Consider the following 16,516-nt stretch of genomic DNA (forward strand, 5'->3'; position numbering starts at 1 on the left):
GCCCCTTGTCCACACCTTGGGTTGGGTCTGGAACGATGCCCTGGTGGTTGATGTAGCTAAAAATAAACATAAAAGCATAATATGGTCACATACAACAGGAGATGTACCATAAAATGCAAAAGATGGCCGGGACAATAAAATTTAGCATGTGGGCAAAGGCCAGACATCAGCTCTATCCCCTATCATTATGGCCATCACCTTGGTTCCTAGGGCCCCTATCAGTGCCCCTTGCATCATTATGGAATCCATGATTGCCCCAACCCCTGGTGGGTGATGAACTGCCCCACTTTAACGAGGTAATCATTGCTACATCTTACACATCATGCTCTCATCCCCTTGAGCCCCAGGTAGTAAAATCAATAAAGGGTGGAAAAACAAAGGTCGGGGTAACTCATGTACCACGATTACTCCCTCCTACATTCATATACCCAAGGTGTGGGCCTCCTTCATTATAGCTACCCTTGTACCATGGCATGTGGCCTAGAGCCTTCCCTCTTGCCCCCATTCCATTCCATCATTATCTCACTTGACGCCTGCCCTTCGATGGATGTACCATGGACCTATCATTCCCTTAGAGGTTGAAACCACCTAATAGGGTCCTTCATTAACCCCTCTTGCCAAGGAAGGAAACATTTGTGTATGTTTAAAGCCCATTTGCAAGGGAATGCCACCATGAAGTGTCCACTTTTTCTCTTGATTAGCAAGTTTATTTACTCAATTGCACTAATGATTAATTGTATTGGAAGGTGAGGATACACATTAGATCCTATAAAAAATTACAGGTGGGTCTACATCTTGGGCTTGGCCTCCCTATATAGGATCCAAGCCCTTCGAAGGGTCATAATGGCACTTGTAGGGTGAGCGTTGAGAGCCATGGGCCTCCAGCCTTGTGGAGCATTGATTTCCACACCATGGGCTTCTTCAACATCACCACATTGCTTGTTCGTTTCCCAATTATACAAAGATGATGATGCACTTGGGCAACGTTGCCCAGCTAACTTCACATTGTACCCGACACTTGGAAGCTGATCCAAGGCCCAGAGGAGGTTTTGTCTCAACTGGAAAGACATGGGAGGGCATGTGTCATCTTCTAGCCCTCATTGATGGAGCACTAACTTGATCTTGAGAAATTTGGAGACCCATGAGACCCATTTGGAGCCCACCGAGCCCAACTTGGGGTTTGGAGATGTTTTGTAGCATTTGGAGAGCATCCCCCTCTTATTCATCACTTTTGAGGTCCTCACCCTCATTCTCAGCACATGAGACCTCAACGCAAGCCTTGGAGAGAAGTTTGCATTAATTACATGGGCTAAGAGACAAATTTAACAATAATTAATGTTTAAGCTATCTTGGTTGGCTTGTAACCAAGCGTATCTCACACCATTTATTATGTTAGGGGCTTGTTCTTTGAGAATTCGAACTCATTAGGCTTGTATAAATAAGAGAGACTCTCTGTCACTTTGGATCGACACACTTGGGATTTTTGGCCAGCCTCATTAGAGATTTTCGGTCTGCAACTTTGTGGAGTGATTTGGATGATTCTAATGCATTTTGACGTTTGGAAATTTTCGTTATCTTTCTTGGAGCTTCTCTTTGGCATGTTGAAGGATGGATATATTCTTCGTTATCTTGTGAGTACTATTTGATGCTATATTTTTGCTTTAATAAATGTCTAATGTATGGAATGATTTTTCGTGAGTACTATTTGATGCTATATTTTTGCTTTGATAAATGTCTAATGTATGGAATGATTTTTCATGATCTTTAATGTGCCCCAATTTAATGCGAATTTTTAGAACATTGAAGCTATTGAAAGTACTGCATGCATTATTTATATATAATGGTGAATGAATGTTCCTAGAGGTTGCGTTGTATATTGCATCCTTGAAATTCTATTGATCCTTGCCAACGAAGTATAAATTCCTAGCGTAGTCGTGAAACTGCCTCCATTAGGGCTAGCGAAGCTGCCTTTAGGTCTCCTTGAAGAGCAAAATTCTCAAATCAAGATCATTTTTTACTCCAATCCTCCCAATTGTTAGGCACCGGTCCTAAATCCTTGGCGATCACCCCTAACCAAAAGAATCATCTTTCTCTTCACCTTCTCCTTTGCTTCCTTTTCTTGTCCCCTTAAGGATAAGGAGGCCTCCCTAGGGCTTGGTACGAATTTCATTAGGAGGGAGATTTCCCAAAATTGTTTGGACATCCTTTTGCGTTGGTGTTTACTCTAGTTCTCCTGATTTGATGCATTTCTCATGGTTAAATCTCAAGATAATTGATGCCCTAGCCATCATACCAAGTGGGAACCCTAGGTGATATCCTTCAACTTGGGGATTTTTTGAAGGCTTGAACTTTAATACTTATTGAAGTACTAAGTATACCAATCATAGCATTTTATCTTATCTACCCTAGCCTTGGATGAGCCTTTATCCTGTCAAATATATCAACCCTAGGCCTTGGGTAGATTTACTTTCAAGGGGTTTTTATTGGAAAGTCCTCCTAGCTTCTCCCAACGCTTGCTCTTTATTTGAACCTTTCCTTTGAATGAGCCACCTTGCCTCACTTATGACCTATCCTAGGCACATCAATCATAAGTGAGGAATACCGGGACTCCTCCCGTCGGTGAAAATCATAGAAGAGAAGGTGACTTAGGCTGTGGTGACAGTGGGCCTTTGTCCCAAATTGTTGTTGTGGCCTCTAGCTCTTGCCTCTTTACAAGGCCTGCTAGTTTTTGCAACAATAGATCCCTCACAAAGATAATAGTTAGCATTTTGATGCTAGGGCATAAAAATATCCTTACTCCTTTGCAAGGACTAGATGATCTTAAACATCCATAGATTCCATCCACCTAAGGATTAGGCACTAGCCATCCATTTGTTGGTGATCAAGTCAATTTTATCCATAAATTTTATTGTCTCTTTATTGCCTAATTAGCCCTATCAAGGCCAAGCGGTCAGCTAGGTCTTAGTGAAAATTAACAAGGAGGAATTTTGGACTTTGGAAAGTCTAAACATCGAGGGTTGACTGGTTGCCACAAAATAATTCCCTTCTGGTGGCAATTCACTCCATTTTCATCCATTGTTTCTCTTGCCCTAGTTGTTTGCCCTAGGAGAAAACCTTAGTTTAGTTTTAGCTTCAACTTGAGGGCTTCTTGAGGGTTTTGTATGCCTTAACCTTGTTGGAACACATTGTGGGAAACCCTTTCTTTGCACCTAGACCTTGGCCATTCCAACGCTCAACATATCAATCAAACCCTAGGTCTTGTGTTGTTGTAATTTGGCCTTTTCAAGGAAAGTAAATTGCCTCCTCTTAGAGCCTTGTGCCTAAATTGTGTCTTTCCCTTGAAAGCCTCTTTGTCACCTTCCACCTTCAAGCTTAGAATACCTATTAGGTGACCTATATACATATTAGGACTCCTCCCATTGGTAAGAATCCATAAAGAGCAGGGGGTTTTGGATGTGGTGACAAAGGGCCATCACCCCGTTGTTGTCACTTAGTCTAGTGATAGCCTTGTAAGGTACCCCTCTCCAAGACCTGTTGGATTTTGTGGCAATAGAAAAAATCCTAGCATGAGATATACCCCCTCATTATCCATCACTTAGTTCCTAAGCACTTGATGATCCATCTCATCATATGGAATCCTTGCATGTCCCAACCTTGATGAGTGAGAAATTGTCTCGTATTAAGGGTTCAAATAAATGCTATATCATAAAGAGAAAGCTTTGATCCTTGAGTTATGCACCATTAAAAGCATTATCAAAAATAAATAAAAGGCACACCAGAGGGGTGGAAAAATTAGGTCGAGGAAAGGGATAACTCATGCCTCCATGATTTCTCCCTCCATTACATCTATACACTCAGGATGTGGACTTTCATTAGCTGGTCCCCTGACATGGCACTTGGCCAAGAAGTCTTTCTCCTCCACTGCCACCTATTCTCAATAACACCTATCGATTGAAGAGTTAACCTTGGAAATGCCACCTCCCCTTGGGGGCTAGAAGCACCTGATAGGGTCGACTATTTAGCCACCCCTACAAATGTAGGGAACACTTTTACGGGAACTGGTCTAGTTAGATATTTGAAGGTGATCCAAGTTTAAATTATTAATATGCCCTTAACCCTTAAGTATGATCCACTTAGATGCATTTTATGGTTTTAGTCTCTAATGAATGGTTACTTTCAATTGATTTTGAGATAGCTTTGCTAGGTGGTTTAGAGTAGATGAGGCCTAGTGGGCGCCGTATTCCACTCCTACTCCACATGATGCCCAAACCATAATACACTTTTGGAGACTACGATGATCTTGCAGATGCAGATTTGCCCCTATTCAGTAGAGTGTTGGACACTGATGATCTTGGAAGTTGATGGACACCTAAGAAGACCCTCAGATGCCAAAACGTTGAGATTCTCTTTCTCAACATGGAGGATTCTTGATGATGTACTAGTGGACCCAGCATGTCCCCAAGTTGGCCTTGACACTACTTGATGGGTATGCCTTAATCCAGAGCCCAGATGACGATGGTTATCCCCCAAGATGATTGAAGAGGGCTTGTTGCACTTGATGGGGCCCCAATGCTAGAGAGAGAGTACACAATGTTGTCTACTTGGCACCCATAGAGTGACGCATGGTACTCATAGTTGGCTTTTGGACACATGGAGATGCTTTGAGGTTTGATTTGAGGACCTTTCCTCAAATTGAGGTTGATCATGATGCTTGGAGACTCATTTAGCCTTTCCAGTGCACTTTTGGAGCATTTTGAGCCCTAAAATGGCATTATGTGATTCTTTCTAGAGGCTTACAACTCACATGTGTTGGAATTTATTGTCATATTTTATTGTTGAGCTAGTGGGTTGTCTTGTAACCCAATTTTGCTTTATGTCTACTCAAAATTAAACTTGTTTTAGGGGCTTTTAGTGGATTATTAGAGGTGATAGACCTCATATAAAAATAGGATTGCCTCTTTTCATTTTTCATCATCAAACTTATGGATTTCAACCTCTCTAGAAGAGCTTGACTTAGCCTTGTTGTACTTCACTACTTGAGATGTAATCTTATGTGGATTTTGGATATGGGAGGTTAGTTTTTGTTGTGGAGACATCTTTTTGGGATTGAAAGAAGGTAAGTTCTTGGATAAATTGTGAGTATGTTGTTGCATATATTTACGGTTTTACATGTAATGAAATGTTGCTAGGGTTTCTAATTTGTTCCTTGTCTAAATGCAAAATTTTATCATAAATTCTTGGTAATTATTGCATGTTAAATCTATTATCCTTGAACTCCCTAAAAAACATCCTAGTAGTCTTTTTCTAGTTAATTTCTCCCCTCATAAAAAGATAGCTAGGTTTAGAAAGTGAAATATAAGGTTCCCCCCTTATTCCTCTCAAAAATTTGATATCTCCAGGGTTAAAATTCCTAATACTCCATCACCCAAGTAGGAAAAGGCAATGGGATCCATTTTGATGATCAAAACTTTGAAAATTCTACCGTTTTCCTCTTTCTTTTATCAATTTGGTTGTTCAAGGCAAGTTGCTAGGGCTAGGGTAAGGGTCGAATTCAACTAGGGCTTGCCTCAAGGCAACGTTGGAGTTGATTTGGCATATTTTCACCTTAATTGACCTTGTCAACTCAAAATCTAGCCTCTTTCTTGGTAGAAATTGCCTTAGTAGTGTTGCTATCATCAATCCTAGGCAATTTAGGGCCTCTTGAAACCTTGGTTCAACAAAAAGGCTTCAACTTAGAACTTTTTGAAGGTTTGTCATTTCATATTTTTGATCATATCCATCTAGCAAACATTTTCCTTATGCTTGTATGCCTAGATGCATTGTTGATGAATCTCATCTTGAAACCCTAGGCTTCAAGTGTTATTTTCTAGGATTCCTCATTGGTATGCTATTCCTTTACATAAAGAATTGTGCCTTAATCCAAGTGAGAAGTACCTTGATCAAGCTTCTTCTACATAACCTTGATCCAATTGACTTAGAATATCTTTAGGTGATATATACTAGGAAACCTCCCGTATGGTGAAATTCCACTAAAGAGCAGGAGGTAGAGCGCTAAGGTGGCAGTGGCAACCGCCTCATTGTTGTGTCTTAGTTTAGTTCTTCCCTTGTGAGATCACTTCCAAGGCCTACTCATTTTTGAGGCAACAAGGGACACACACACACACACACACACATATATTACAAAAATGAAATATAGAAATAAAGATCCAAATATTTAGAAAATAAAACATATACAAAATGCTTGGAATCCCTTCAAATCTTGTTTTTATCTTTCACTTGCACAATGGGAGACCATGAGAGCTCTTTCCCTAAGTAAGAAAATAGAAATGAAAAAATGTTAGGACATGTTCCAAACATGTGTCTTAGCATGTCCATGTTTGATACATGGAGTACAGACTTGCCCCCCTCGTTGGACGTACCCTGTTTCTTAGGTTTGTAATGTTCACAGTTTACAATAGTTGTTCAAAGAATTCCATGGCAGTATTTTCTTTTCATTTATAATGAAGTCCATTGCATAGGGAAGGTATCCCTTTTTGAAGACCTAAGCCTTCAAACCTCTACAACCATCTTGTAGAACATGGTAGAATTTATAAATGATGCCCATTCTTCATTACGACCTTTACTTTCCAAGTCATGGTAAGAACACATGCATATTCCATTTAATAAATAATATCTATTCATCATAACTAATATTTGCGGGGTCTTGATGATGGATCCACAGATCCATGTTTCAAATACAAATGCGGATATGGATCCACCAAGTTCCAAGTGGGATCTTCCACATAAATGCATCCTTCAAACCTGGAAATAGATCCCATGGACCCATGCCATTGAAACGGATCTTGTGCTAGCTAGCTCTCACACACTGGATCCCAAGAAATTAAAAATAAAAATAAATTAAAGGTTATTTTCCACCTGTTTGAAACCCTAAAAAGCAAATATTCTATTTAGACTTGTAGTTAGATTACTTATTACTAATATGTAGACTTTATAGCTGTATAATTAAGTTATTAAGTATTGTAGGTTGTATAGTACATGATATTGTTAGCAAGAAAGGTTTGAGACATTGAAGTCTTAATTTTCAAATTTTGATAATGCTAGAAGAAAGCTTTAAGACAATATATAGATCATAGTGTTGGATGGTGTTGTCATTGATGTCAACCCATGGAGTTGACTAGGTTTGACTTTGACCAAAAACACAATTCATTGATGTCAAATGGTTAATGAACGCTTCTTAGTAATTGTTGGATTACGTCAAGATGGAAGCTATATTGTTGGATGTTTAAAAACCCAAGTCTTGGGGTTTGGGTTCTCCGGATTGAGGATGTGCCCGAATTTCTCAAGGGTTTTTGATAGGTCAAATCATTGAGTTTGGATTAGATATATATGTCATTAGATTCTCCTCGAAAATATGTTTATGTTGATATGTGGTATGCCCCGAGAGGCCTCCTGGTTTGAGAGATATTCACAATTGAAGTTAGTGACCCCAGTTTTTGCCTAGTCTTTTAGCTGAAACCCCCAGGGGTAGTGACATGACACCTCCTCCTACGGTTTTCAACATATGACATTGTTTATCACTGTAATATCACTCCATATAAGTTACATAAATTCAAAACTAAAGACAATAAATCAATCATTGACTTAATACACTCATGTGTCACCTACATGTTGATTTGGGGTAGCATCAGATGTGCTCTAGCCATGAAAATTGGTGGAGAGGCTAAAGCACATGAGATCTCCAAGGACCATAAATGGTTTGGATAGATTGTACCCGGTTTGGGAGATATTAAAATAATTAATATTTTTATTGGAGTTCCTAAGTCTAAACTTAGGAAAAATAAAATATTAATGGGTATTAATATAAAATTGGGTTAGAAGGTTCCAAAAGTCATGGATCAAGCCAAATCTAATCTTAGCCGTTGATTAGAGATTTAATCTCGGTTGTTGAAGGACCAACGAGAAAAGTATAAGAAGAGGCTTGAGGGTCAGTTGGAGAATACACCAGAGTGATCAATCATTCGATTTCCTAGAGCGGGGTTTCTAGGCAAAGTCGAACCAGTGATCAACAGCCAGGAGCAGTGAGTACTGGAGACAGTGCCAAGAGACCAGCGCAGAAGCAGAGAGTGAGAGCAGCAGCCAGAGTAGGCCACGCAGAGCCCAGCAGAGACAGTGCAGAGGCCTGAGAGACTGCGTCATCCACGCAGAGAGTAGCTGGAGTGACGCAAAGGGTCCCAGAGGCTACGCAGTGCCTCAGAGGGCTGACGCAGAGGGGTTTGAGGCTGACACAAAGCAGTAGGAGGCTGATGCAGAGGCCAAAAGGGCCAGCGTAGAGCTTCAGAGTCGCTGGAGAGGGTTTCGTGGGACAGGTTTTCTGAATACCTGTTTCCAAATAGAGAGGTATTGTTGCTGTATATTTTTCTCTGTCGGGTGAGCCGGTTAGGCACCCAGTTGTACTCAAGGAAATATTGCATAATAATAAATCCTCAGAATAGTTGCACTGGTTTTCCCGCATTGGGTTTTTCCGGGGTCATTTGTCCAAAAATAACAGTGTCACTTGTATGTTTGTTTTCTTTCAGCTGATGATCTGTAGATGTTGTGACTGTATTGTGTTTATTTCGGTATTTAAATGTTTTAAATAACTTGTTCAAAATTTACAAGTAGAAGAAATAAACCAGCAGAATACAGATTAATTTTCTAACGGATAGACTTAGAAAACTCAACACTACAAAACACACCAAAGAGGGTTAGTGTACAAATTCCTTAGAGCTTAAACAAACAAATTTATAGTACTTATAAAATAAATTAACCATACCTTAAGGAATCTTAGGAAGAGTATTAATTTTTTTTTTTTATAAAAGGTATCCCTCATATTGTAAAGGCTAATATCTTTCACTCATAAGACTCATGACCTTTCTCACTCATAAGGCTCACGACCTTTCTTACTTAACACACAAGACATGACTTAATTAAAATTTTAATGTTATAACTCCTTCATGAAGCCCTTTCCTTGTCCTATAACGGTCACTTATGAAGTCCCTCTAAACTCTATAAAAGGAGACCTTAAAACCTCTCAAAACACATTGATTTATCAAGATCTTTCTCTGAAATTTTTGGTGGTATTTCTCTGTAATTTTCGGCTACCTGTAATACGATAACAAAGGATCTAGGGCAGCGAAAGTCTTGGTTAAATTTTGTTGATTGCACTCCAAGTATCCATCCTCCACTCGGCCTTCAAGGTATGTTTTCTTTTTGTTGACTATTTTAAATGAGTTGTTTTGGCATTCGTTGAAGTACAAATGTAAGGTTAGGTCGCAGGCTTACCATATTTTAGATCATGACCAGCAAAAGATTCAGGACTCAACCTTCCTTCCAAGTTGTTTTGGCCTCACCATCACAAAGACTGCAAGCCTTTTTTTTCTTGTGTTGGAAGTGTGTTAAGTCTTTGGTTAGGGCTCTTTTCTTTGGGTTCTTTTTGATGAAAATAAAGGCCTGTGAATAAAGCTCTCTAGGACACAGGGCCTCATAACAAGGCTTGTAATAGTGACCTTAAACGACAACACCTTGGTTGACAATAGTTTGTCCTTTGACTTGATAGACTAGACATAGCTCCTTGGAATATGATAAATCTGAGATTAGATTGACCGTAATTTGACAAACAGTCATTAGATATGAGGCCTTACTATAGGGGTGTTTTAAGTCCTAAGGCTTGAACATGTAATGTTGTAAAACAGTGAGAAGTTCTTTGATATTGACCTGACATTGAATATCATGCCTCTCCATATATATATATATAACAACTAGTGACCTTTCTGCATAAACATTGAAGTATGGTCACGATCCTTGATGACATTGTTTGATTTGACACATACAGTAGTACTTTGTCACTAACCATGCAATGAATTTGATATAGCTGTGTTTGAGAAATGGAACCATATGACATACACTGTGATATACTGGAAGTTGTAACATTAGTAACTTAACATCACACTTGATGATATATTAGTAGCTAGTTCATTAGTGACTTGACATCTCATGTAAAGACTAATTAATGTACCCTTTAAATGATATGCTAATATGATTACGTTAATATGTAGTTATAGTGATCCTTGAGAGAATGATGATTGTATATAAATCCTTTGCATAGTGAGCATCTATGATAAAACGTTTGACTTCAACCTTACTTCACTGTGACACCATATGACTACTAATGTTGCAAGTGACAAATTAACTATACCTTGACTTTGACAATTGTGTGATACCTTAAAGCGGTGATTGACTTAGTAAGCTCTCTATAATGTCTGACTTTATAATGATATGACAGTAATATCCATATTCTAGGTGACATCTTAAGCTTGACTAAATTTGTTGAACAAGACTTAACTATGACACATGGTTTGGGACAGTGAGTTTACATCTAGTTGACAAGTCTTTGACTATACTTGATCAAGATACTATATGACAATGTTGTAGTGCTTGAGTTGACACCTTTCGCTGATTGACTTGACTTACATACTTATGACAATATTGACCTAACATTAGCCTTGAAGTAATGACCTAGGGTTTCTATTATGACCTAGGGATTTGTGTATGGTGACACAATTGTAATCTTGCAGGCCAGCAAGAGTTGAAGTTAATCTCATTGAAGAAGAATGGACAACAGGGCTTGACCAGTTAAACAACAGTGTTTACATATATGTTGGTAGCCCTTTGACGACAGAGGTTGAGAGCACTAATTGCAGGTCATAGGGATGACCTGAGGCACCTTGGTTTGTGCCATCATTTGATAGCAATGCCAGATGGTTGCAGCATTGTGAGAAATTTGGAATAGTGAAGCAGCGTGAAGTATGATTGTCTGCATATGAGCCTTGATGCTTATTCATTCGTGACGTGCAGTGGTAGCCAACGTTTTGAGCTCTTGCTATTGAGTAGTGATCAGACGTGCAGTGATCTATGTGTGTAGTGACAGTGATGTGCAGTTGAGCAGTGACAATGATGTGCAATTGAGTAGTGAATTTAATGTGCAACATTGTGCAGTGATCAGTTTGATTGTGAAGTGGTTAGTGGCTACCAGGATTTTATAGATATACAACATTTTCCTTACAACTATTCTACATTGATTCAGAGTACAAGGGATCTAGTGTAAAAATTCTGAAACGTGATCTACCGACTCTTCTGGTGATTGGAGTCACCTTCAGGTCGTGGCCTAAGAACACTTCAGGGTGGCAGGGTGGTGCTAGGGAAAATTGTGGCTTGCACAGGGCGTTGTGGCGTCCATTCAGTTGTGGCCGATAAACTAATAGGGCAGCAAAACATCCTCTCCAACAGCGGCTGGTAAACAGAGTGTTGGGGCACTCATCAGGTTGTAGCCTGATCTACAGGGAGTTGGGGCATTCTTTTAGTTGCAATAGGATATTAGGGTCTAGTAGCGTCCTACATGTTGTAGCCTGTGAATTAGGGGGTTTACACCTCCCTTAGTTGCAGCTGAAATCTTGATGTAATCAATTTTCTTTTAACAGGGAGAAGACAATTACTAAAGAAGCGTTTGATAGTTTTTGACCCGGAGGGGGTTTTTCATCTAAAAACCTTTGTTTCCTTTGTTTTATCTTTCTAATTTGTTGTATGATGTTTTCTATTGTTGATTATTGTTTATGATCATCTGAAGAAGAACGATAATAATAACTAAAAATTAAATAGTGCTCTGAAAAAAATTAAAAAGTGCTAATTGCTAAGAAACACTGATTCACCCCCTCTCAGTATTTCCAATGCATAGTATATAGTACTAAGTATATGCTTAGTTTTTAGTTTTATTTGTGTACAGAGGATGCTTATATCAATAATAATTTAATTTTATCAATCCCATCCACCTCTAGGTGAAGACTCGTATTAGAACCATATGATACATAGACTATAGCATGTTCTCAAACAATATATGGTATTCATTTACCATTGTAATTAGCTAGTAATTTTTATATTTTAGGCATATTTCAAGGAAGATAACAGGTTGATCATGATCTAGAGTTGAATTTTGAAATGATGAGGATGTAGACCCATTTGTGGATATGTATTTAGACCTTCTCTACATCGTCATATGAATAGAGTGATCATTAATGAGACACTCAATTTTGTATTTACAGTTATTCCTTTTGTATAAGGATGATACATTATGATTTCAGTCTTCAGATTTATAAATTATCTGATGATTTCAGTTCTAGCGTTGTGATTCATGAATGGTTTTGATTTTAACTTGAACATGTTTTTTGAAATTCAACAAAAAAGATCTTTTATCTTTTGTATGTGGCGTTTTCCCACCATATCCGGATCCTTGCTTTTCAAAATCTAGTGAATCCATAACCATATCCACAAGCACAATGCATATCTCATTGGATCTGTAGCTGCACCAAAACCTCCAAACTTGGTGATTTTACTCCATGATCAGCTCCTCAGAACACAGTAACACTTTGTACGTGAAATTTTCCATTTTAGACATGGTATGCATTTATCTTATTAAAACACTCTTAGAACTTACAAACTTTGTTCTCCTTGCTCAATGCTTAATATCTACCAATTTGAGAAGGATAGGATTCATAGAGAGACATTTATGAAAAAAAAACTTGTGTATTATCTTTAATGAGAGGTATTCATTTGCTTGCAGGTATATTTGAATCTCTGTCTTTCTTAGCCATACTATTAGTGGTTCTTTTGGGCTTGGGTTCAAGCCAGGCCAGTACCAATGTAAACAATTTATTTCCTTCTAGAAGACGAGAGTTGATTAAGGCACATCAAGGAGCAGTTGCTGCAGATGATGGGCGTTGTTCTAAAATTGGAAGGGATGTTCTCAGGGAGGGTGGCCATGCAGTGGATGCCACAGTTGCAACTGCTTTGTGTCTGGGTGTGGTAAGCCCGGCATCAAGCGGTCTTGGTGGAGGGGCTTTTATGCTGGTAAGGCTGGCAACTGGTGAAGCGGAAGCTTATGACATGCGAGAGACAGCTCCTGCTTCAGCCTCACAGGTACCCTTCTTCATCTAAGAAAATTCAACAATAGCAATCCCTTTCTCATCAGTCTTGTATCCTGGCATGAATAATCCCACAATATCTACCATTTTGGATTTCCCTTGTAATTGATCTCCTCGTGTGTCTGTGTGTGTGTCAGTTCTTGAAAATTTTATAGACAGATTGTAATTCTAGAGTTGTTTTGTCTGCGGTTGAGAAGTACAGTGCCTGGGGAGTTGTGACCCTGTTTTAGCACAATTTTGGATTGCTTATACTGGCAGACAATGTTGATTCTCGAAGGGGAATGACAAGTTTTGTCTTATAGGGAAGTGTAGGTGATCAAGTCAAACCATATTTTATGGTGTCAATTTACCTGAAAGCTGCTCCAGGCGTGATTTCTTCAGTTGAAAAAAAAAGTTATGGTGTCATTTTCATCTTATTGCAGAATATGTATGCCAACAATCCTTCCTCAAAATCACATGGTGCTCTTTCAGTAGCTGTCCCTGGTGAGCTTGCAGGCCTGCATCAAGCATGGCTGAAGTATGGTAGACTTCCGTGGAAGAGACTTGTGCAACCTGCTATCCATCTTGCACAACACTTTACCATCTCTCCTTATCTTGCTTACCAGATTGACTCTTCAAAAGAAGCAATTTTTGCAGACAAAGGGCTTTATAATATTTTTACATCCAAGGGGAATCTCCTGCAAGTTGGTGACATATGCCACAATTTAAAGCTGGCAAAGACATTAGAAGCTATTGCCAAATATGGACCAAAGGTCTTTTACAATGGTACTGTTGGAGTCCATCTGGTCAAAGATGTGGAAAGAGCAGGAGGGATTCTTACCTTAAGAGATCTGCAAACTTACAGAGTAAGGGTAACAAAACCTCTTTCTGCCGATGTTATGGGATATAAGATATTAGGCATGCCACCTCCTTCTTCTGGTGGTGCTGGAATGATACTAGTAAGTACGCTAACTTCCATGCTTTTACACGATAGTAAATAGTAGTTTTAGTCACTTTATTTTGTTTTAATCTTAGCCAAATCTTGGTTTAAATTGCAGGTCCTGAACATTTTGTCAAGCTATGGAGTGCCTTGGGCAGCTTCTGGAATAGTAGGGCTACATCGAACAATTGAAGCATTCAAACACATGTTTGCCTTAAGAATGAATCTGGGTGATCCAGAATTTGTGAATGTTACAAATGTTTTATCTGATATGCTCTCTCCAGAGTTTGCTGCTGAGCTGAGGAAAACTATATATGATAATATGACCTTTGATCCTAGTCATTATGGTGTCAAGTAAGATATTTTTCCATTTTGATATTTATAATACAGAAATATAAATGTAGATGTTGCTTTTTCCAGAGTTTGGATTCTTGGTGATTATTTCCTTGCTTTGTAAGCACCACTGTGCTTTTTCAATCTGCTACTGTTTCTGGTTGTAATGAGACCAACACACCTTTAGGATCATGGTAATGAATATGGAACTTGCAACATGCAGTGGACTAATTGCCGTTTGACCACATGCTCATTTCTATTTGGAAGTCATTCTCGTTATTTTGCGATGATATTTTACTATATTATGGTTCTCAACATCTCCCATTGTATAGATTTGGTGATTGTAAAAATTTCTAAACTGAAACTCTATCACTGCAGCAACTGATTTATTTCACCTACTTATTATTCTCAATAAGTTATTTACGAAGTTCCTTCAGCAAATATTAAAATAAATTCTACTGCAATTATCACACAATTATTCAGAGAAAAAATACATGCACAAGAATCAATCACATCGACACAATTATTTTTGGACAATTGTCCCCGGAAAAACCCGATACAAGAAAATCGGTGCAGCAGATGAGGGCTTTATTAATCTTCAGCAGCAATTGCTTTTACAAGGAATGATTTTTACAGAGAACTGAAAGAAAACACCTGATATTTTCCCTCTGAGACCATCTGACACTTTGGAGACCCTACTCCCACTTCTGTGTCACTCTGATTGACCCAGCGTGGCTTTGAGTGGCTCTGCGTCAGCATGCGTAGGCGCTATGTCTCTTCTCTGGATTGCGTCTCTCTTTCTGTGTTGTCTTCCACTGCTCCTGCATCACCTCCTCCTCAATCTCTGCTTGCTGCTGAAGCCCTCCTCTTCCTCCACCCTGCAACTCCCTTTGAAATCGATCTCCTCTCTCTTGAGAATCGAATTTCATTGAGATACTGAGTATCTGCTGCTGTGTCTCCAAATGATCCCCAAGTCTTCTCTTATACTTTTCTTGTTGATGAATCAACGGCCGAGATTAAGTCCCTAATCAATGACTAAGATTAAAACAGGCTTGATCCTCCTCTCTTAGAAGCTTCTCATCCTTATCTTTATTAATACCCATTAATATTCTTATTTTCCTAAGTTTAGACTTAGGAACCCATTAAAAATATTAATTATTTTAATAACTCCTCATCCGGATGGAATTTATCAAAACGATTTCTGGGTCTTGGAGATCTCATGTGCCCTAGCCTCTCCTCCAAATTTCAAGGCTAGAACACATCCTATGCTACCACAAATCAACACTCCCTCTTAGCGAGGAATGTGCTCTAGTAATGCTCCATCACTGAAACATTACACTGATCCTCCGCACTGGTACTTGTGTTGATGCTTGGCCTGCTGCCTTACATCATCTACACTGTTGCTTCCTATACTGTTGCCCATGACACTGCCACTGCCACTGCTACATCTGTACTGCAGCTCCCTCTCAATCTGTTGCATCATGTTGCCCATAACATTGCCACTGCTAACTGTTGCACTGCAACTTCTGATACTTATCCATTATTGAAATGGATTCTTTACCATCCCCATCTTCTCCCTGAAATGAACAAACTTTGTTCTTCCTAGAGCCTTGGTGAGGATGTCTGCCACCTGTTCTCCTGTAGGAGTGTATCTCAACTGTACTGCCCCTCGTTGGACACAGTCTCTGACAAAGTGACACCTGATATCAATGTGTTTCAACCGATCATGAAATATTGGATTCTCAGAGAGCTTGATGCAACTCTGATTATCACACATGATCCTAGTCACTTCCATCCTTCTCCTGAATAGATTCACAAGCAATTTCCTAAGCCATATGGCTTTGCACGAAGTTGTGCTAGCTGCCATATATTCTGCTTCAGCTGAGCTCAGAGCCACGGATTTCTGTTTCCTACTGCACCAGGAGGTCATTCCTGATCCAATGTTGAAACAGTACCCAGTTGTACTTTTCCGATCTACTAAACTTCCAACCCAATCTATGTTAGTGAACCCACTCAACCTGATATCATTGCCTCTGGTGTACAATAGTCCATGCTCGAATATTTTTTGTAAATACCTGAGAACATGTTTGGTTGTTTCCCAGTGCGCCCTCTTAGGTTTTACCATGAACTGACTGAAGGTGTTGATAGCGTAACAAATGTCTGAACTAGTATTGACCAGATACATCACGGACCTCTATGAGCTACCTGTACAAGGTGGGATCGACATCTTTATCTTCTAATGCATCAATCT

General features: G+C 39.2%; 1 protein-coding gene across 5 annotated transcripts in view; it reads left to right on the forward strand.

Moving 5' to 3' along the window:
• The window catches only part of LOC149164299 (glutathione hydrolase 1-like), a 115,605-nt gene that overhangs the window by 80,501 nt on the left and 18,588 nt on the right, over positions 1-16,516 (forward strand). For all 5 annotated transcript variants that reach the window (XM_089432033.1, XM_089432031.1, XM_089432030.1 and 2 more), the window contains 3 exons: positions 12,653-13,008; positions 13,436-13,951; positions 14,051-14,286. In XM_089432033.1, the coding sequence (XP_089288159.1) occupies positions 12,653-13,008; positions 13,436-13,951; positions 14,051-14,286 (1,108 nt within the window). The remainder of the gene's footprint in view (positions 1-12,652; positions 13,009-13,435; positions 13,952-14,050; positions 14,287-16,516) is intronic.

Source organism: Pinus tabuliformis, chromosome 5_1, assembly GCF_031772625.1.
Source record: "Pinus tabuliformis cultivar Carrire ecotype Pingquan chromosome 5_1, CPIR1, whole genome shotgun sequence".
Classification (NCBI taxonomy): domain Eukaryota; kingdom Viridiplantae; phylum Streptophyta; class Pinopsida; order Pinales; family Pinaceae; genus Pinus; species Pinus tabuliformis.